This window comes from Polypterus senegalus, chromosome 9 (genome assembly GCF_016835505.1).
Source record: "Polypterus senegalus isolate Bchr_013 chromosome 9, ASM1683550v1, whole genome shotgun sequence".
In the NCBI taxonomy this organism is placed as follows: Eukaryota; Metazoa; Chordata; class Cladistia; order Polypteriformes; family Polypteridae; genus Polypterus; species Polypterus senegalus.
The window spans coordinates 26,047,207-26,068,701 of NC_053162.1; the positions used below are offsets into that span (position 1 = coordinate 26,047,207).

Genomic DNA, 21,495 nt, shown 5'->3' on the forward strand with positions numbered 1-21,495 from the left:
GCTGATCCCAGGCATAAGTAAGCTAGGAAGCTGCTGGGAGTTTTGCAATCAATACAGAAAAAGGGATGAAGGAACCAAAATAGACATCCTTTTAAGGGTACCAAAAAATCTAGACGCAGTCCTAACAATGATTAACATCTTAGTGTCATACTTCCATTTACAGAGGCATATCTTCTGTTTATTGTAAGTTCACCTATTAAAAAGAATTCTGTCATCTTCTGATTGCTCAGGAATTGCTTTCACTAATGGAAAGAGATGGAAGGAGCTTCGACGCTTTTCCCTCATGACGTTGAGGAATTTTGGAATGGGAAAGAGGAGTATTGAAGAGCGCATCCAGGAGGAAATTAGTTTCCTGGTCGAAGAAATTAAGAAAACAAAAGGTTTTTCATGTTCAAAGTTATTAAATTGTGTTATTAGATCACCTTTGAAATGTTCCTAACTTCTAAGGTTGCTTTCTTAAGTCACACAGGAACGTTACTAAATCATTATCACAAGCTCAAGGTTATTTTCCTATGGGAGTCAAAAGCTGCTTAAAGCTGCAAACATATCAGCTATATAAGCTATATTTTAAGGTATTTCTTCACTTTTTAAGTATGTAATATACTCTCAGTCCTGCTTGGCCTTTTAGCTTTCCCAGAGTAAAGTATACTTCTGTTCTTCATGACAAGACTTTCAGGCTTAGGCCTCTTACCTGAAATCTGTCAGCCAAAAATGTTGGTGTATGTCTCATACAAAAGTATACTACAACTGTATCTTGTATTTGTATTATTTAAAAAGATGTCCAATAGTCAATCTATTAAACCTACCATTCTACATTTTTTCTCAGCATTTGCTTGCTATGTCTGCTGTTTTGTATGCCTGCTGTACTACCAACCATTGAATTGCTCTCCGACAAGATCTTGTAGAATTTATCTTTTTCTCTATGCCTTTATCCAGCTCTTAGTCATTGTGCAGCAAGGCTTATTCATATTATATTCTTTTCTCTTCAACTAGACATGAACAGATACACTCTTGAGCAAGCATTTCAGGAGTGATGTTTTTTGTGTGAAGTGGCACAGTAGACTCTTCTCACATCTTGCATGCTTCCATTCCAATGGTTATTTATGGCATAATTTGTAGAAGGAAATGAGCAACAATCTGGTAACTCCTTAATTTGTCAAGAAAGCAGGCAGTCTCCCCTATTGATTGTCAGAAATTTCAATTTGATTTATTCAATATTATTATTTACAAGCCAAGAGCTTGGTTACTCTATACATTTTTGAACCCACTTGACCCAGTTCAGGGTCATGTAGTCAGTAATCATTATCACACTTAATTAATCTTCTTCTTCTTTCGGCTGCTCCTGTTAGGGGTCGCCACAGTGTATCATGGTCGCCACAGTGTATCATCTTTTTCCATATCTTCCTGTCCTCTACATCTTGCTCTGTTACACCCATCACCTGCATGTCTTCTCTCACCACATCCATAAACCTTCTCTTAGGTCTTCCTCTTTTCCTCTTCCCTGGCAGCTCTATCCTTAGCATCCTTCTCCCAATATACCCAGCATCTCTCCTCTGCACATGTCCAAACCAACACAATCTCGCCTCTCTGACTTTGTCTCCCAACCGTCGAACTTGAGCCGAACCTCTAATGTACTCATTTCTAATCCTGACCAAACTTAATCAATCACACTTAATGAATCCTGTTCCTAAAAAGGCACGGGCTGAGCCTGGCCCACTTACTCAGAGCCAATTTTGCGTCACCAGATACCCTACTAAGCTTATCATTGCGAAGTGGCAGGAGAACCTATGCAGAAATGAGGAAAAGGTGCAAACTCCACACCGACTATACCATTTACAGTGTGTTATCAGAAAACATGTAAAATATCATGCAATAAATTGACAAATGCAATGGTGAATAGAAAAACATAATGCAATATATACATAGAAATAAATATTGTTTTATTAATTAGGTTTTTCTTTTTTAATTAGGCTCAATTAAATGTCCATTTTATTTGCACACACTTAATCCATTGAGGGGCTACAGGGAGTCAGATCCTATCCAAAAAGTAATTGGATAAAACAGCAATAATTAGGTATTAACAGCTCGTGTTACTAAGTAAATGGTAAAGTCTGACTAGACAATGTTAAGTTGAAGCCATCTGGCAACATTCATTCATCCATCCATTATCCAACCTGCTATATCCTAACACAGGGTCACGGAGGTCTGCTGGAGCCAATCCCAACCAACACAGGCAGGAACAAACCCCAGAAAGGGTGCCAGCCCACCTCAAGACACACACACACACACACACACTAGGGACAATTTTGGGATCGCCAATGCAACTAACCTGCATGTCTTTGGACTGTGGAAGGAAACCCACGCAGACACAGGGAGAACATGCAAACTCCACACAGGGTGGACCTGGGAAGCGAACCTGGGTCTCCTAACTGTGAGGCAGCAGCGCTACCACTGCGCTACTTGGCAACAGTAAAGAGATAATCAATAATTCAGCCTACAAATATTTCAAAGAAAATAAACCTCTAAGGCTCATGATCCTTAGATTTTGACCTGCTTCATTTCTGTCCTATTTGCTGTTGAACTCCCATGGCACAGAGGTGGAGGCAGGGGGCATCTTTTGCTACAGTGAGTTTGTCCATCCATCCATCTATTCAGCAATCCATTCGTAAAACCAATGAATCATATCAGGGTCACAAGGAGCAGGAACCTGCACTGGCAGCATAAATGCATGAGGAAGTAACAAAGCCTGGATGGATATCAGTTCATTTTAAGGCACACAGCCATATTTTGTCATAGTAGGACAATTTAGAGCCACCAAAAAATTAGCACAAATGTTTTTAGGCTCTTCAGGGAACAGTGGAAGGCCCAAAATAAAGACTCAGATATGTGTGTTTGTAATTTTTACACTGAGCACCCATTTTATCCAGTGTACCATTGAATTCTTTAGGGGCTCCAGATGCTGGTCACCTCCTTAAATGTTAGCATTTAAAGTTGTAACCTATGGTGGATATTCAGCTGAATTGCAGAATGCAGTAAGATTTAATACTTACTGTATGTATCTTTTTTTTTTACCATTGTATGTATTCTAATAATATCCAGTGACATCTGAATGATTGTAACCTGTGACAAAAACACTGCATCCAGAAATGATCTAATTTCAGGAAGTTGAAGGAAAACAGTAACCAGAAAACCAGAAAGAACAAGTTTAATTAAAAAAAAATCAAGAATTTCATAATAAATTAATATTTATTAAGGTCAGTTCATCTTGCAAGTGTAGAACTTGCACTATGAAATGCACACTTTTTCATTAAGTATTAATCTTCATTTAATTCATTATAAAATGCACTATTTTATTTAATTATATATTTTTAATTACCTTTACAATTTGGTTTTCAGCTTATTCTTTATTTTCATATTACTTTAGCTATAAGCAAGCTTTATATACTGTACATTTTTGAGTTCAGTGGGGGTTTAGTATAAGTTAATTTTCATACAAACAAATGCATAGACTGAAAGACAAGAGTGGCTTCTGTTTATTGTAGAAAAAAAACATCATAACTATTAAAGAGCAGATATTTGCCTTCAGTTTTCTTTAAAGTCATCCTCTGACACTATACAGTAGAAACTGAATGAAAGGAACATAAAACCCCATGTTTCAGAATAAGTTAAAAAGCACTCATTACTTCTAAATAAACAACAAAAAAGCAAAAAAAGACGATCATTTAAATTACTAAGAATAGCAGATTTTTATAAACATTTATAAAATTTTATACATTTTTTTATGTATCAGTATACTGCTGTTGGATTATGTGAATTTCCCCTTGGGATTAATAAAGTATCTACAGTATCTATCTATCTATCTATCTATCTATCTATCTATCTATCTATCTATCTATCTATCTATCTATCTATCTAAAGGACATAAAACTACACGTCACTGTGCATGTGCACACCATTTTATGTCTGTGTCCTGTTTTATGATGTTTAAGCTGACTGGTTGTCTGTCCTGGAGCTACAACTTTGATGTTGTTCCAGGAACAACTGAGAACCCAAAGATGTCAGATTCACTAGCATCAGAAACACAGAGAAATATAAATATCTATTTGTCAAGAATTAGGCTACAGGTAGAAATTGTTTTTAAATGGAGGCAGAGACATGTAAGTACACTAAGCAATGTGACATAGAGTCAAAGGTGCTTCCATGTCCTCAAATCACTGATTCTATAAACCTGACGATGTGAATATAGATTTTGATTTTGGTTTGTTCTTAAAAATAATTTAATGTTTTGATACTATTGAATATGTCAGTTTTATAATTAGGCTAAATATATATATAACTATTTTACAAAGTCTATGACTAATTAGAGGAGCTGAGGTGTAAAGTGTTGTTGTAGTAGAACAGGTGATTAGCCTGATGAACTTGATAAACTGGGATCCTAGCAAATCATCATACGATGATACAGACTTTAACTTCCATATACAGTACTATATTTTTTCCATACTTAATTATTTTTGTCAGTATTATAAAACTGATAAACCAAGGTACAGTATTTTGTTGCTCCTTTAAGTACATTCAGGAAAATGATTTATTTTTCATTCAAGTTTTAGCCTGCTAAATGTTTTTTATTACTTTGTTTTCATCAGAGATGCCCTTCAATCCTGGATTTTTCTTAAAGCGGTCTGTGTCAAACATCATTTGCTCAATTATGTTTGGGAAACGCTACGAATACAATGATGAAGATTTTCACAAATTACTTGATCTACTCAATGAAAACCTGCGCCTTGTGGAAAGTTTTTGGGTTCAGGTAGGTCTTTGATTTTTATTCTCACCCAGAATTATGACTCTTCTTAATTCACTTGCTATGGCAAAGACAGTTCTAGTCTATTGAACGGTCATTTGTTTTTTTTGTTAAACTTCTGATTGTTCATAACCACACCTCTTTTCCAGCCAACAGATGTGAAATCCATTACTGAATACAGCCTTGTACGCTCAATCTACTCATAATTGCTTTTTGTCAAAGTTCTCTTTGTGTCTTAGACCCTGCTAGTTCACAGTCATAATCTTTGTATGTTTGTCACTTTGTGAGTTTTGCGATCAGATTGATGGAAAAAAGACAAAGTTACTTATTCACAAGTGCTCAACACTAACAAGATGACAAAACATATGGTAAAGATATAATTCATCTGGCGACTGGAAGCATTTTGTCCAATTTTGACATTAAACAAATGTAAGAGACTAAAATTACGCTGGGTCTTATGTTTTTGCCTGGTATGTTTCTGTCATATATTAAATGAACAGATTCTTCAGCATTGTACCATACTACTTGGCTTAATGTGTTCTTAATTTATTTTGGTGTGTTTAGCATGCAGTGGACATAGATTCTTCAAAACCTAAAACACTCAAATATGATGCAGTGTAAGTCAATGCTGACCAATGTTGGAGAACATCAAATAATATCAAAACATCATGTTACTTATGTTGCACATGTGAAGTTAGCCAATCTTATGCTCACAAGGTCCCAAACACATGTACTTTTACAAATGTTGTTAAGTAAATCATTTACAGAAGACAGTCTTGTGAACTGAGAGTGGATATTCAGATGTAGATGTGCAGTTGAATTGAAGACCTGCCTCCTGCACTCATTTATTGGTCACACGTCCAGCACAGTAACAGCCTAGCTGTTGGTGAAGACTGACTTACATGTGTTAGTGACGATGCAAATCTCAATGAGAGACATGTACACCTAAAGGTTAAAAGTTAATGAAACGTGAGAGAAAATATCAGGAGGAGAATATTCTTCAGGCAGAAGGTCAATTCACCAGTGCAGTTTCAAAGACTGCCGCTAAATAATTCTGAGGTTCTCCATTTGTGGAAAGGAATGTAACTGCAAGAATGGGAGGTGGGACTACAATCAAATGCTCATTCGCGTCTGAGCGAGTTCCATTTTAGGTCATGAAAGCATTTTCCAAAAGTGCAATAGTTAACAATATTTTAGTAAAAATACCTGTTTCTGGGACATAGTAAGTATTTGACTGGATGAATTCACATTGCACAGATTTCAGTTTTTGATTTTTAATAAATTTGCAGACATTTTTGAAAATATATTTTCTCTCTCTCATTATGATTGAGTGTAGATTGTTAGGCAAAAATGGCAAATTTATCCATTCAGACTTAAATCTACATCTCAATCAAGTGTGCAGAAAGTAAAAGGGTCTGAATATTATCTGAATCCACTGACTGTTTTGAGGAGCAAACTACTATAGTGGTCACTGAGTGCACATTTGGCTTTTAACTCTTCTATTCTATGTTTATGGAGGATAATATCTTTGCTGCAGTTCTTATTATAGCAAAGATTTTTATGATCATGGATTTGATGTTCAACTCTACCCTTCTATCTACTGTTGAGCTCACTTCCTCCAAGTAATTGTTTTAATTTGTTATATTTCAAGCAGCATGTGTTCTTACTATTGGTGTAAATTCTAGTTTTTTTTCCAGCAATAGAGATGCATAGAGAATTTAAACTGTAGAACAATGTGAATTATGCTTAAATCTAGTGGACAGTGTGATGTAACATTTACCACAGAGAAATGAAAGAGATACAAAAAAAAATAAATGGAGAAAAATATGCTCAATATTTTTTCTTTGCAGATGTACGGTCTTTTTCCTAGTGTTGTGAAGTACCTCTGGGGATCCCACAATCTACTGTTTGAAAACTATACAAAACAGAAACAGTTTGTGGCAAAAATTGTAGAAGATCACGAAAAGTCATTTGACCCATCATCCCCTAGGGACTACATTGATGCCTTTTTAATCAAAATACTAGAGGTGAGACAAAATGCTTTCTGTTTCCATACTACTGAATTATAGTCTTTGCAGTCTGTTCAGAACCCGCCGTCTCTCTTATTGCTATTTGACCAAATCCTGGAAACACCAGACATACTGAATATACTAAAGGTCATTATAATAGTACTATTATTATTATTATTATTATTATTATTGTTATGGCTGTTTATTTGTCAGACCGTAGGTAATGTATAAAATCAGAGTACATTGTAAGTGTTTAGAAATGTGTTTTTTCAAAAAGTCTACAGGTTAAGTGACTTTTTTTAACATAATCAGGTTCACACAATGAATCTAACGGCATTAGTAGGAAGAAGCCTAGGAATTGCACTACACTGTCTAACATGAATCTGGTGATTCTGTGCACTCTTGCAAAGAATCTAATAGGACATTCAGCTACAAAACATCTTCTTCTTTCGGCTGCTCCCGTTAGGGGTCATCACAGCGGATCATCTTCTTCCATATCTTTCTGTCCTCTGCATCTTGTTCTTTTACACCCATTACCTGCATGTCCTTTCTTACCACATCCATAAACCTTCTCTTAGGCCTTCCTCTTTTTCTCTTGTATGGCAGCTCTATCCTGAGCATCCTTCTCCCAATATACTCAGTATTTCTCCTCTGCACATGTCCAAACCAATGCAATCTCGCCTCTTTGACTTTGTCTCCCAACCATCCAACTTGAGCTGACCCTCTAATGTTCTCATTTCTAATCCTGTCCATCCTCGTCACACCCAATGCAAATCTTAACATCTTTAACTCTGCCACCTCCAGCTCTGTCTCCTGCTTTCTGGTCAGTGCCACCGTCTCCAACCCATATAACATAGCTGGTCTCACTACCATCCTGTAGACCTTCCCTTTCACTCTTGCTCTTACCTGTCTGTCACAAATCACTCCTGACACTCTTCTCCATCCATTCCATTCTGCCTGCACTCTCTTTTTTACTTTTCCACAATCCCCATTACTCTGTACTGTTGATCCCAAGTATTTAAACTCATCCACCTTCGCCAACTCTACTCCCTGCATCCTCATCATTCCACTGACCTCCCTCTCATTTACACAAGTGTATTCTGTCTTGTTCATACTGACCTTCATTCAGCTACAAAACATAACACTGCATACTCAGTGCATCTCAACATCTCAGTTTACCTGAAGCTCACTCATGTTATAGAAGTATTGGAACCAGTCCTACTGTTGTGATTTGAAGTCAACTTGGATATAAATAAATCTCAATAAATGTTTGCAGGTGCTAAGTAGAAATCAACCCTGACAACCCTATTATAAGAACAATTGACTTCCAGTCATAATGGCTAGGAAGTTTGCACAGAAAGGAATGTGATAATTTAGTATTGACATACTCAAAAATCATAGTCTCTTTTATACTTAAGAGTGCTATTTCACAACTTCTCATCTTTATTCAATTTTAGGATAAAGGAAACCTAAATTCAGAATTTCATCATGAAAACCTGGTAGTAACAGCACTTGACATATTTTTTGCTGGAACTGAGACAACAAGTGCGACATTACAATATGGGCTCCTACTTCTCTTAAAATTCCCTCATGTTGAAAGTAAGTTGAATGGATGTAAGATGTTTAGTACTTGCTGGTTTAAATGTTTTTTCCCATTGCTATTATTATTTTAATCATCATAAAAATAAAATGAGTGGCACGGTGGTCCAATGCTAGCATTGCTGCCTTTGCTACAAGTAGGCCAGGGTTCACGTCTGATTTTTCAAAAGTATTAACAATATTTTGGTAAAAAATGCAGGCATTTTGCCCATTGTGAAATATGACTGGGTGATTTGAATCATGGATTATGCAACACAAGTAAAGTTAGATGTTTTTTCCATAGATGTTTTCATACTGTTTGCTGTGGTCAACATACTACCTGCACCTTAGAACATGTCATTCACCTGAAGCTAAGCAAGTTTGGTTTCGGCCAGTACTTGGATGGGAAATCATCTAGGTAAAGCTTGGGTTGCTGCTGAAAGATGTGTTAGTGAGGCCATCAGTGATTGCTTACCCTGTGGTCTGAATGTGAATCCCAATGCCCCATTGCAGTGACAGGGCCATGATGCTGTAAAAATGGTGCAATCCTTAGGATGAGGTCCGACTGTCTGTTGTCATTAAAGATTCTTGCCCATCTTTTGAAAAGAGTAGGGTTTATCGATATCCTGACTGAATTCCTCACCCTGGCCTTGTTCATTCTGGCTCCCTAATCATCTAGTGTTTCTAATTGGCTATCTCTCTCACCCTTTCACCATCTTATAGCTAATGTGTGGTGTGCATATTGGCACAATAATGGCTTCTATCACATCATCCAGGTGGGTGCTACACATTGGTGGTGGTTGAAGTGTTTCCCCTTTCTCTATGTAAAGTGATTTCAGTAGTGTGAAAAGCGCCATATAAATATCTCTCTATTATAAAAAATCCTGGAGAGAAACACTAGGGATACGAGACGTGATCTTCACGTTAAGATCATGGAAGACACGCAAGACGAAAGAGATTGGCCACGGAGTGTCTCACGGGGACCTTAAACATGAGACAATGTGCCAAGAGATTGACCCAGGACTGTCTTGCGATGATGTAGAACATGAGATTCTTGCAAGACACTCCCTACTTACAACCAGTATCAAATAAGACCACGGGCAGCAAAACACTCAAGTCGCGTAAACTAAGGCTTTGTGCACACACAGATCCAAAGTCTGAGCGCATATAAAGCATATAAGGACAATACATTATAAATGAAACGTTGACGACCAAGCGAAGAAGAAAGCAGCGCGGAGAAAACAGACTCAAAAGCGTTGGAGAAAAAAAGAGCAAAAAAGAAAAAGAATAATCTAGGTGCAAAATCAGAAAATAAGGAATATAATTATCCACCCGGAACAAGCTCAGAATACAGAGTAAAAGACAAAGTAGAACTTTATAAAGACGTTCACAAACGTTGGCGCTATACACATGCAGAGCAGGTTAGAGATTATGAAAGCAGTGGAATTCGAAAGGCTAAAAATAAAGAAACGCTGGCGCAATACACATGTGGAGATAGTTAAAGAATATGAAAGCAGGAAAATTAGAAAGTATAAAAGAAAGAAAGTAAAGATCGCAGTAGTGCAAACAAACTGAAATTATTACTCGAAAAAGGGGAAATAATCACCACAGTCAAGGGGCCTCATGTATAAACGGTGCGTACGCACAGAAATGTTGCGTAAGAACTTTTCCACGCGATGTATAAAACCTACACTTGGCGTAAAGCCACGCACTTTTCCACGGTACCTCATGCCTTGTCGTACGCAAGTTCTCCGCTCGGTTTTGCAGACTGGCGGCACCCAGCGTCAAAGCAGTGCTACTGTTCCTGTGTGGTTACACCTTATTTTCCTGACGCGGCTTTATAAATACACTGAAACTAACCGCATATTGTTTATTATTGTAACGCATCTGATTGTAATTAACTTGTAACAATGTAATGGTCCAGGGAACAGCCATAGTATTCCAAATACCATAACTGCTTTAGCGTTGTTACTCTAACTTCTTCTTCTTTCAGCTTCTCCCGTTAGGAATTGCCACAGCGGATCATCTTTTTCCATATTACTCTCACTGCACCACTCGGAGTATTCATATCACTGTATCTGAGTGTGAATCACAGCAGCAGCTGATCGGCAAGAGAATTATCGGTATACAGCTTCAAGGAAACGCTGTCTCAGCCACTGCAAAACGTTTTAAAGCCTTTCCTGTACGAACCTCGCGGTTCAGAAACAGTTTCATCCCAAGAACTTTAAATGCACTCAATCAATTGCAACTTGTAGAACTGTTTGTACTTATAAGTACAATCACCCCACTGTAAACTTGCACTACAGTTATAATATCGCACAACCTGAGCCACTTTATAAAGCGCGTATTTACATATGATGACGATATCATTTTTAAGGTGAAATGCAGCAAAATATGTTTATTAAATTATACAGATAAAACTTTAACTTCATTTAAATAATCTATATTCTTCACTGGGAGTGTCGTGAAAGATAGAATAATTAAACGTACTACGAAGATATTTCAATGTTCCTTAAACGTTTTGAAGAATCGGCGCTAAGCTTACAGATGGCTTAACTTCTATTACAGAGCTGATTGTGTGGCGATCGGTTACTTGGGGAATGAAAAGCAAGGACTGCAGTGGCGGCTACACCAATATATATTGAATATAACACAGAAAGAGAAAATAACAACACAGCTAAAAACGCAGCGACAAATTTCGGCAAAAGTTAAATGCTTGTGTCATGAGCATGAGGCGGCTATGCAGTGTCTTGCAACGGACGAGGCCATCCACCGTGCATAAGATACTTTACTGACATTGGCGGGCGAAGGAGCCACCGATTCTTCCTCTGCTCAGTGCCACCACAAGCCTAGAGCCGCCCCTGAGTACTGCTGCAATAAATTATTTCATCGAAGAGAAACACATGTTTAATAACGTGCTTTAGCTCCTATCATCATAAAAATGACATCACGTATACATCTCAGTATTTTAGTTATTCAGAGAGCTGTAATATCATGAATGTAATGGACTCTGTGTCCAGTTGGAGGAAGAGAGCCAGTTTAAGAAGCAAGTAGTGATTCACACACACAGAGCACATAGAACATCAAATACAAAACAAAGCATTTAACGTGCTACTTTAATTACGATGTGATTTGAGAAACTGGTTAATTAAAGGATTTTAAGATGAAGTTTATGATGTTCTACTTTAATGACAAAATAAAGTACGTGATTAAAGTGGAAATGTCGAGATTGAAGTTGACATTTTGTGCTTTTTCCCCACTGTGTGCCTTTTTTCTCTGTACCCTAATAAGCTTTCATATGACATACGGGCTACAACTCGCCTTTTCACGGCGACTTTGATATGTGACTTCTTTTTTTATTTCCGGCACTGTGCGATTTTGTGAACGTGAGCTTTCAAGTTTCTCCAACATGCTATGTCACTCGATCAACTTCCTTTTGTTGATTATACCACGGTTTATTTGAACAAATAGTATGTTTTTCCTTTGCCTCCACTTAGTATTCACTGAAATTCATATATTTTCCCCCGTGCTTTTTCCATTTTCTTTTCACAGAAGGCTGAGCTTAAGGGCGATTTATATTCATTTGCATATTCAAAGAGGCGTTACATAATGCGCGTGCACGAGCATTACTTTTCACGCTGATCGGGATTTATGTAGCGGAAGAACGTGGAAGTTGGAGTACGCACAGATTCCTGCATCTGGATTTTTCTGTGCATAAGCACATTTCGGCTTTTGTGCTTATGCCATGTTATAAGTGCGAGTTCTACACACGGCGTTATACATGATGCCCCAGGTGTCATTGAAAAAAAAAGCAGGACAAAGCAAGGTCAGAAATAAAACACAGAGTAGAAAACAAAGTAAAACTTCATAAAAAGGTTAAAAAACAAGGGGGCCAAACTCATGCAGATTAGGTTAGAGATAATGAAAACTGGAATTGAAAAGGCTAAAAAAAAACGTAGGTGCGAAACACATGCAGAGTAAGATACAGAATATGAAAGCAGAAAAAAACGACAGTGTCAAAACAAAGAAAGTAAACATCGCATTAGTGCAAAGAAAGAGAAATTATTACTCGGAGAAATAACATAAAGGTGAATAGAGATCGAATATATGGACATAGGTGATATGTCAGAAGTATGTAAATATTGTAAGGCTTTGAATTTTAAGTCAGGAAATTTCAAAAACGTGGTTTACCTCACATGCATTTATTGGTTACTTTGCAAAAAAAAATTATTAACTGCTGATGATGCAGATCATTTTGTCTGTGCTGAAATTACAAACAGAGAAACCTATCCTGAATTATGGTACAAAGTCATTAAACACATGTCTCACTGACCTCATTTAAAAGATTCCAAATATTGTTTTTACAGAAGTTCTGAAATAAAAGTGAAACTAATGAAATGGAAACAATTCAAAAAAAAAAATCTTAAAAGTGTGTATCCGGAATACCAAACATGGGGGTTGGCGAGCGAAGCATGCAGGCCGCGAAGCCCCCTAGTAATTAATTATTATAATTTAACATAGACACCCATTCAATCAGAACATTTGTTATCTCCACTCTGCATGAGAACATGAGATTATTTTTTTTTCTTGCTCATCACTATAAACATGGGGTTTGGGTGGAGTACTCCTTTAATACTCTACTTGCCTATTCTTAGCACTTTGTACTTCAATTCATCATTAACATGATATCTATCTATCTATCTATCTATCTATCTATCTATCTATCTATCTATCTATCTATCTATCTATCTATCTATCTTTAAATAAGCCTATAGAATACTAGTGTCAAATCAACTTTGTTGTTACAATACTCACCTAAGTAAATTAAAATGTAAACATAGAATTTGTTTTATGTTATCCAAAATATTACAGAAAAAATTATTGAAGAGATTCTGCAAGTGATCGGCCCAAATTGCAGCCCTCGTATGGAGCACAGAAGCCAGATGCCCTACACAGAAGCTGTGATACATGAGATTCAGCGATTCATTGATATTTCCCCGATTGGCGTTCCAAGAGCTACAACACGAGACACAAAATTCAATGAATACAATATTCCTAAGGTATAAAACTATTTTAGTAAAATATCCACTACACTAATTGTTTACTAAAATGTTTTGGCAAGAGCCTTGTGGAACAAAGTTTCCATTTGCAACTTAAAGAAAGACAATCTTCACAAAGGTCCATAAGCCTGAGTCAGAAATAACTATCTATATATTACTTTTAGGACACCTTTATTTTTCCTGTCTTGAATTCTGTTCACTTCGATCCAACACAGTATAAGGACCCAGAGAACTTCAATCCCAATCATTTTCTGGATGTAAACGGACATTTTAAAAGGAATGATGCTTTCATGCCATTCTCTGCAGGTTGGTACTTTTGAGTGTTTCTTTAGTAAGAACCGACATATTCTGAAATCTTACAGAGGTGCCTTATATACAGAAACGGCTTAATGTGAATGCATTGTAATTATTACTATTCATTATGGATTTTAAATCAACATCATTATTAATTGGTGTGGTATATTTCATCCAAATGTGCACAGCACAGTTGTTAGTGTAGCTGCTTCATGGATGCTTTTAATCCCATGCCTGGTTGTTGTTTTTGTGGATTTTGTGTGTTCACCCTATGCCTGTAGAGTGTTTTCCCCCAGGTAGGCCAATTTTCCTCCAGTGTCCCCCTGAATAGATTAATTACTGACTCTAAATGGTCTCTTGTGTGTTACGGTGCTCTGCGATAGACTTGTGCCCTGTCCAGGGCTGTTTTCCTGCCAAAATGTCCTGTGAAGGTAGGATAGGCTCTGGCATCCTGGAACACTATGGTGGATTAAGTGATCAGTCTCATAAAAGCTCATTACCTATCAGTAATTACTGTACTGTAAATTTGCCAACAGCTTATTGACAGTGTGTAAAGGCAATTAAACAATACATTATATAGTCAGTTTGGTGAACCCCAGCCAAACAGTATATTAAAAAACATCATGGAAAGATTTGAGTAAGGAAAAAAAAAATCACCAGTGTTCTTCAAAAGGTTTCTGTCCTTTTTCACTTCCAATTCATTTTTGCGGTGTAGCTCATTGAGACTCTCTTAATCTGGTGGTTCAGTGCAAATACGTCATAAACATGGCTTTGCATCAGGTAGATTGCACCAGAAAGAACGTAAAACTATTATACAATTCTTGTGGGCAGAAGATTATAAAGGAGCTGAATTACTCACTGCTATATATGTTGTGGCAATGATTTACAGTTGGTTCAGAAAGTATTCAAGACCCTTTGAGTTTCAGCACACATTATTGTGTAGTAGATTTCATTTTAAATGGATACATTTGTCTGTTTTTGCCCATCAATCTACACTCAATAACTCATAAAGACAAAGACAGCTGTTTTTGAAAGGTTTACAAATGTATTAAAAATCATAAACTGAAATCTTTCATTTGTTCAGACCCTTAGTTGTGGCACTGTGGTCAGGCGCATTCTATTTGCTTTAATTGCCCTTTAGATGTGTCTAGAAGCTGAGTAGGATCCAACTATTGCAAACTGAATTGATTCAACATCATTTTGAAAGGGACACACCTGTGTATAAATAAGGCTCCACAATTCACACTGCATGGCAGAACAAAAACCAAGCCATGAGGTCCAAGGAACGCTCTGCAGACCTCTGGGATGACTCTCTGAGAGTTGGCTGTCTAGTCAAACTGAGTAACCTGGTAAGATGGGCCTTGGTCAGGGAAGTGATAAAGAACATAATGGTCATGCTAGAAGACCCCTGCCGAGATGGGAGAGCCTGTCGCAGGGACGAGCATCTCAGCCGCACTCCATCAGCTGTTTATTGCAGAATGGACACTTTTTGTGTGAAAGGCATTTAAAGAACTCTGGAAGCATGAGAAAAAAGATTCTTTGGTCTGATGAGGCAAAAATTGAACTGTCTGGGCAGAACTCTGGTGAAGACATTGCACTGCTTGTCACCTGTCTAATAACATCCATATGCTTAAGAATGGTGGCCATTAGCATCACGCTATTAGGGTGCTTGGTCCTTTTTAGCATCAGGAACAGGGAGAATGGTCATAACTCAGCTGGGCATCAGGGGGGTGGGATGGAGCAACTTGGCAGGCTGCTTGCTGCTTGTGCTGATCGACACATTTACAAAACAAAAGATGCTAATGGAGAGGTGCGAAGGAATTTAAGGTGGCCTGGGATTATGACTTTTTTCGTAGGATTCAGAAATTATCAGTGTTAATGAGCCTCAAGAGTGGTCAGGTTGTTGCTCTCATCTCCCCAATGGCACAACATTTTAAAGATAGTGCCAACATTCCTGGGACCAATAGCATTATCAACCATGGTGCCTCCTATGTGTGGCAGCAGTTTAGGCCGAGACATTCATAGTCCATGAATCCATGAATTGTTATACAGACTGGTGCCTCGAAAGTGAACAGTGCTGACGGAGTGTGTGTGCATGCAAGCTAGAGCCCTGAAATCTGATCCAAGCCTTCTTTATTCTTTGCGTCCCCTGCTACTTTGTGTCTTCAGTAGCTTGTGACTTTATACTTGAAAAAGTAGGTTCTGAAAAGGAATGATAAATAGAACATTTATTTTCAGATTTCAAACTAAATTGAAATTAATGCTAAAGTGGTGGATTACAAAATATTCTAAAAATCACATTTAATGTCTGCTTGTGTTACAAACCATTAAAACTTCTCTTTCAATATTTTATAGGAAAACGAATCTGCATTGGAGAAGGCCTAGCTCGAATGGAGTTGTTTTTATTCCTTACCACCATTCTACAAAATTTCTCAATTAAAGCTCTCACTGACGTCAAAGAAATTGATATCTCACCGGAGTACAGTGGGTTTGGCAAAATGCCCCCTTATTATGAGCTCTGCCTTCTACCTCGCTCTACCTAAGCATTGAACTGCAGGATTTCTGAGGAACAGTACACCACTATCGTGGATAATTAATTTCATGATGCGTTCAAATTCAAAGTAGTGGACACGACTTATCACCTTACTGTAAAAATAAAAATAATGTTAAAAAAAAGAGGGAGGGGAAATTCAAACTATACATTTTATATCTTATCATTAATATTTACAGCAGTAATTTGTTGCTTCCGTTATTTTTAATTAAGAGAATAAAACTGTGCATCTGCCCAGGCAGACGTTTATGAGGAGAATTCTTGGAGACTAACAAATGGTCAGTAATGTATTTTAGATCACCACTGTACTTTGCAGTTGTGCAGGTTTACTGCTACTTTATTTGTCCTCAGATAATGTGTCATTTAGACTTTAAAATGAAAAAATACAGATCAGTTGTAATATGAATTCATTCTTTACAGTTACATTCTAACTTGCAAAAAGGTTTATGGTTATATCTGTAGTGCTACAAACACAAAACCTTTGAAGGAATCAGCAAAAGTAAGGAGCAAGTATGATATAACTGTTTTCTCCAGTTTCTTTGTAATGATGCTGTATGTCACTTTATTTTTAGCCATGAAAATGAACAGATAAAATCGACTTCTTGTAGCAACAAAAACAACAGTAAATTATTTTTTTGTATAGCTCAAAATCACACAAGGAATGCCTCGATGGTCTTTAACGGGCTCTGCTTTTTCACAGCCCACTCTTCCCACCCCAGTCTTGATTCTCTATGAAGACAAGAAAAAACTCCCAAAATAAACATTGTAAGGAAAAAAAGGGAGAAACCTTGGGAAAAGCAATTCTAAGAGAGATCCCCTTCCCAGGTACGGTAGTTTGGGTAATCAATGAGAACCAAAAAATTGGGTGAGTACAATACACAAAACAGAACAGTGCTTTTTGGACAAATTTTAGTAACAACATTCTCAAAGGGTGGCATGGTGGCGCAATGGTAGTGCTGCTGCCCTGCAGTAAGGAGACCTAGGTTCGCTTCCCGGGTCCGCCCTGTGTGGAGTTTGCATGTTCACTTCCTCTGGGTGCTCCGGTTTCCTCCCACAGTCCAAAGACATGCAGATTAGGTGCATCGGTGATCCTAAAATTGTCCCTAGTGGGTGTTTGTGTGTTGTGTGAAGTTGCAATGAGCTGGCGCCCTGCCCGGTATTTGTTCCTGCCTTATGCCCTGTGTTAGCTGGGACTGGCTCCAGCAGACCCCGTGGCCCTGTTTTAGGATATAGCGGGTTGGGTGATGACGGACTGACTGACATTTTTAAATCTGCTTAACCTGGTTCAGGATTGTGAGGGACAAAGCCTAATCTGTCAGCACTGATCCAAAGGCAGGAAATAACTTTGGACAAAGCACCTGTCCATAACAGGGCCCATTTCCACACACACAAACACACACACACATTTACATGGAGTGAATTTCAAGTGGTCAGTTAAAGCAATGTTCACATCTTTAGTGAAGTGGGAGGAAAACCAGTGTACCCAAATGACATTATGCAAATTTCATACAAGCGACAACCAGGCTCGATATTCAAGACCAGCACACTGAATCCATGAGACAGCAATGCTACCGTGTTGACTGCACATTTTAGTATTTTCAAGAATTCTAACAGTTTGTACCTTTATAACTGGAGCCTGGGTGTTTCATCTAGTTAGCATCCTAGGATGACCCTTTTTTCCTTTTCACACTCTTTACTGCATAGACCTTTGAATGCCATAAATCCCATATAAAGCCCTGGCATGTTTCCTCATACTATCCTGGTTTCTATCAGAATCAACTGGTACTGTAATTCAATACTTCCCTCTTTCTATAACCCTGGGCAATTACATAAAGCATCAGACCAAGCAGAAAAAAAGAGGTTTCCAACTGTGCCCCAAAATGTTAGGACAATAATATAACAAAATCAACATAGAAGTGGTTTGGGTACAACTCTAGGAATGTCCTTGAGTTGCCCAGACTTGAATCCAATTGAATGTCTCTGGAGAGATGTAAAAATAGCTGTCCCACTGGCAATCTCCATCCAGAAAAAAAAAATCCCAGAATCCAAGTGTGCAAAGCTTGTCACGTTATCAAGGTTTTGCACACAGGGGACAGCTTAAGGGCCCTGGTGATTGTAATTCCCCGCTGCTCCAGAGGTTGGCGCTGTATCCTAATGTGTTTTCTCTTCCTCCCTCTGCAGACCAGATGATTGACACCTATAACAGGGATTAAAGAATTACTATCAGAAGATCCGCCATCTTGAAACAGTTCATTTGGGATCTCACATCTGGAAAGATGTTTTTCGCAATTACTGCATGTTTTCTTTTGTATTTGTTGTATTATAGTTACACAGGGTCACCATGTTGGTGCCCCATCTCTTTATCTTTAACTTTATAGGCTGTAGTTGCAGCCAGGGGTTCTTCAATTAAGTACAGAGTAAAGGGTCTGAATACTTGTGTCACATGTGGTATTTCAGCTTGTTATTTCTAACGAATTGGCAGAAATTTAAAAAATTCTATTTTCGCTTTGTCATTCTGGGTTGTTGAATATTGCTTTATTTGAGACAAAATGAATTTAAACAAGGACAAAGCTACAACAGAGCAAAATATGAAATGGTGAAGATGCCTGAATACATTCTTAATGAACTGTAAGACTGACACTGCTTTTAGGTAACAATGTAATTTCCCTTGCCAACCCAAACCAAGTGCATTTCGGCAGTTCTCTTCCTGTTCCTCTTCCAAGAATTTCATTTGGATCCATTGCCACTATTTTCTATTATTGAATGAAGGGTTAGGTATGTGGCCAGTTTCTACTGACCTTTTCATTTAAGATGAAGCAAGAAAGCTGTTCAGATCTTAAAGACTATAAAACATTTGAGTGCCCAAGGCAGCCAGGCTGGGTTAGTCATTGGCACTTTGGCATAGTGTGTCAAACAAAGTCCACTCTGCATTGGATGATGAGGCTGATGGTTTTGGAAGTATTGTACAATTCTGCACTTTCTCTCCCTTCTCAACACACTGCATAAGTGCATGCTCCCAACCTCTGCTATGATTCCACAAGAAAGTGTACAAAAGGGAAGTGAAGACTGAGTGTAAAAAGTCACACCAATAAAAGTGCTTTACTGCCAAGCAAATTACAAATGGCCAAAAGATGCTAACAGAACTGGACTACCCACAAAGATTATTTTTTTGTTTCTCTAACTGAGCCATGTTGATTAAGACCCTTAAACCCAGTTCAACCACAACTTACTACAAATTAGCTGGTTAATTGTGGTTATTGAGGCAAAACCCTGGTTGGCACAGTGCTTAGCACTACTACCTCACAGATCCAACATTTTGGGTTTAAATTGTGCACATCACCAATGTCCCGATGGAGTTTCCATACTCTACTCATGCCAGTGTGAGTTTTACCTTTGGGTACTCTAACTTTCCTCCATACCCCATACATTTGCAGGTTACATTAAACTGATGACTCTAATTTGGCCGCATGTGAGTTTGGGTATATATGTGAATGGGCCGTCTGATAGTTTGGCATCCATTCCAAGGCGGGTGTCCACCTTGAATTAAATTAAGCTATTTGGAGAATAATTTGTTGAATAAACTTGTGCTATTTCCCAAGATGCCATACAAAATCCTCACTACTCACACTTTACGGAGGGCTGGACACTTTACGATATTCAGTACAAAAGAGGTCCTCTTTAATTCACGTTTATAACCTGGATCAAGGTGATGATATGTTCCTCTTCTCTAACACAATATGGATGGTCATTAGGACTCTGCCACAGATATTATGGTTCTGGTTGCAGATAACATATTGTTCTTCCTTTCCTATGGCCAATAATACCCCTTTCGCTCTTTTCAGGGTCTGCATTAGACATGCTTCAGAAAACAATGTTGTCCGATAATCCCAAATGTGTTTTGGTCATTTTTGAGCACACTTGGACTCTTCTACACTTGGATTGATGCAACAGGGCGGGTCACCTGGTAACATTTCTAACTGGGGAGGCTCAACACCTTATATGCAACATTCCAATTGAATATATGAAGGTGTGAAAAATGAAGCACTAACAAATAACATGACAAATTTTAACAATAATCAAAAAAACACAAGTAAAATAATTAAGTGTGTAAAATTGGTACTGTATGTTTTGATTACAGCTTTCAAAGTTAGCAATTTAAGTTAACACTGACACTGTCCTAAGTGAATAGAAGAGACTGTTGAAACTTAAAAACTAAGACACAGCAAACAAACAGACAGATAAAAAGTGGATTTTTCTTCTGAATATGAATGTGAGCATAGATAGAGCTTCCATCCTTTCAACTCTTCAGTTCAGTTCACTTATCCAGTTCAGGGTGGCAGGGAGCTGGCACTTACCCCAGATGTAATGGTCACAAAGGTGACAAAAGCCCTGGGCAGAGTTCTAGTCCATCAAATTGGGTCAATTTAAAGTCACCTGTGCGTTTTTTGGATGTGAATGGAAAACCCACACAAACTACACACAGGCATTGGCAGTGCCACCGCAGGGACTTGAGCCCAGTAGCCTGCTCTAGAGCCATTAGGCATCGACACTGTGCCAGTGCTAGAATAACTATAGCGTCTAGTCCAAGGCTGCATCATGTCTTGCCTCTGATGCTTTCCACAATGTAGCAGATACAGTAATGGAGGTTCTGAAAATGAATGAGTGCAAGTCAGAAAATTTAGAATAAGATCCTAAACGTGTGGTTCAGACAAGTTACAGAAATCATTTTTACTTCAATCAGTTTATGTTGTTATTCTTTGGCACATTTGCCATTTAAAAATATTGATAGAAATCTGTATAATATAACTCTTCAATAAAATTTTGATACAGATTTAATGTATGAACTGATATTTTCATCTAAAATAGTGTTCTGTGGTAAATAAACACAGTGGATTCAAAATGCATTCAGACATCTTCACTTTCTATACAAGTTAGTATGTTGTTAGTTTAACTTTAAAAGGATAAATTAGCCATTTTTTTCCTTCAATCTACACTTAATAACCCATAATGACATAGTAAAAATATGTTTTCAGAAAGGTTTGCAAATTTATTTCAAATCAAAAACTGATTGTGATCAGGTACATCACTTGTCCTTTAATTCTCCTTGAACTTGATTGGAGCCCAACTTTGACAAACTGGAAATAGATAATGGCGCACACCACTGTATTTAAGGCCCACAATTCACACTGCATGTCTGGTCATGAT

At 37.8% G+C, this 21,495-nt stretch overlaps 1 protein-coding gene across 2 annotated transcripts in view; it reads left to right on the forward strand.

Annotated features, from left to right (window-relative positions):
- LOC120535139 (cytochrome P450 2B1-like) overlaps window positions 1–18,663 on the forward strand; it is a 33,313-nt gene extending 14,650 nt beyond the window's left edge. Inside the window, exons 3-9 of one of the 2 annotated variants that reach the window (XM_039762750.1) lie at window positions 231–380; window positions 4,644–4,804; window positions 6,649–6,825; window positions 8,265–8,406; window positions 13,258–13,445; window positions 13,610–13,751; window positions 18,472–18,663. In XM_039762750.1, coding sequence (XP_039618684.1) covers window positions 231–380; window positions 4,644–4,804; window positions 6,649–6,825; window positions 8,265–8,406; window positions 13,258–13,445; window positions 13,610–13,751; window positions 18,472–18,503 — 992 coding nt within the window. In that variant the 3' untranslated portion in view covers window positions 18,504–18,663. Of the gene's footprint in view, window positions 1–230; window positions 381–4,643; window positions 4,805–6,648; window positions 6,826–8,264; window positions 8,407–13,257; window positions 13,446–13,609; window positions 13,752–16,094; window positions 16,908–18,471 lie in introns of those variants that run through there. The other variant, XM_039762749.1, reaches the window with a different exon arrangement.
- The last annotated feature ends 2,832 nt before the right edge of the window (window positions 18,664–21,495 follow it).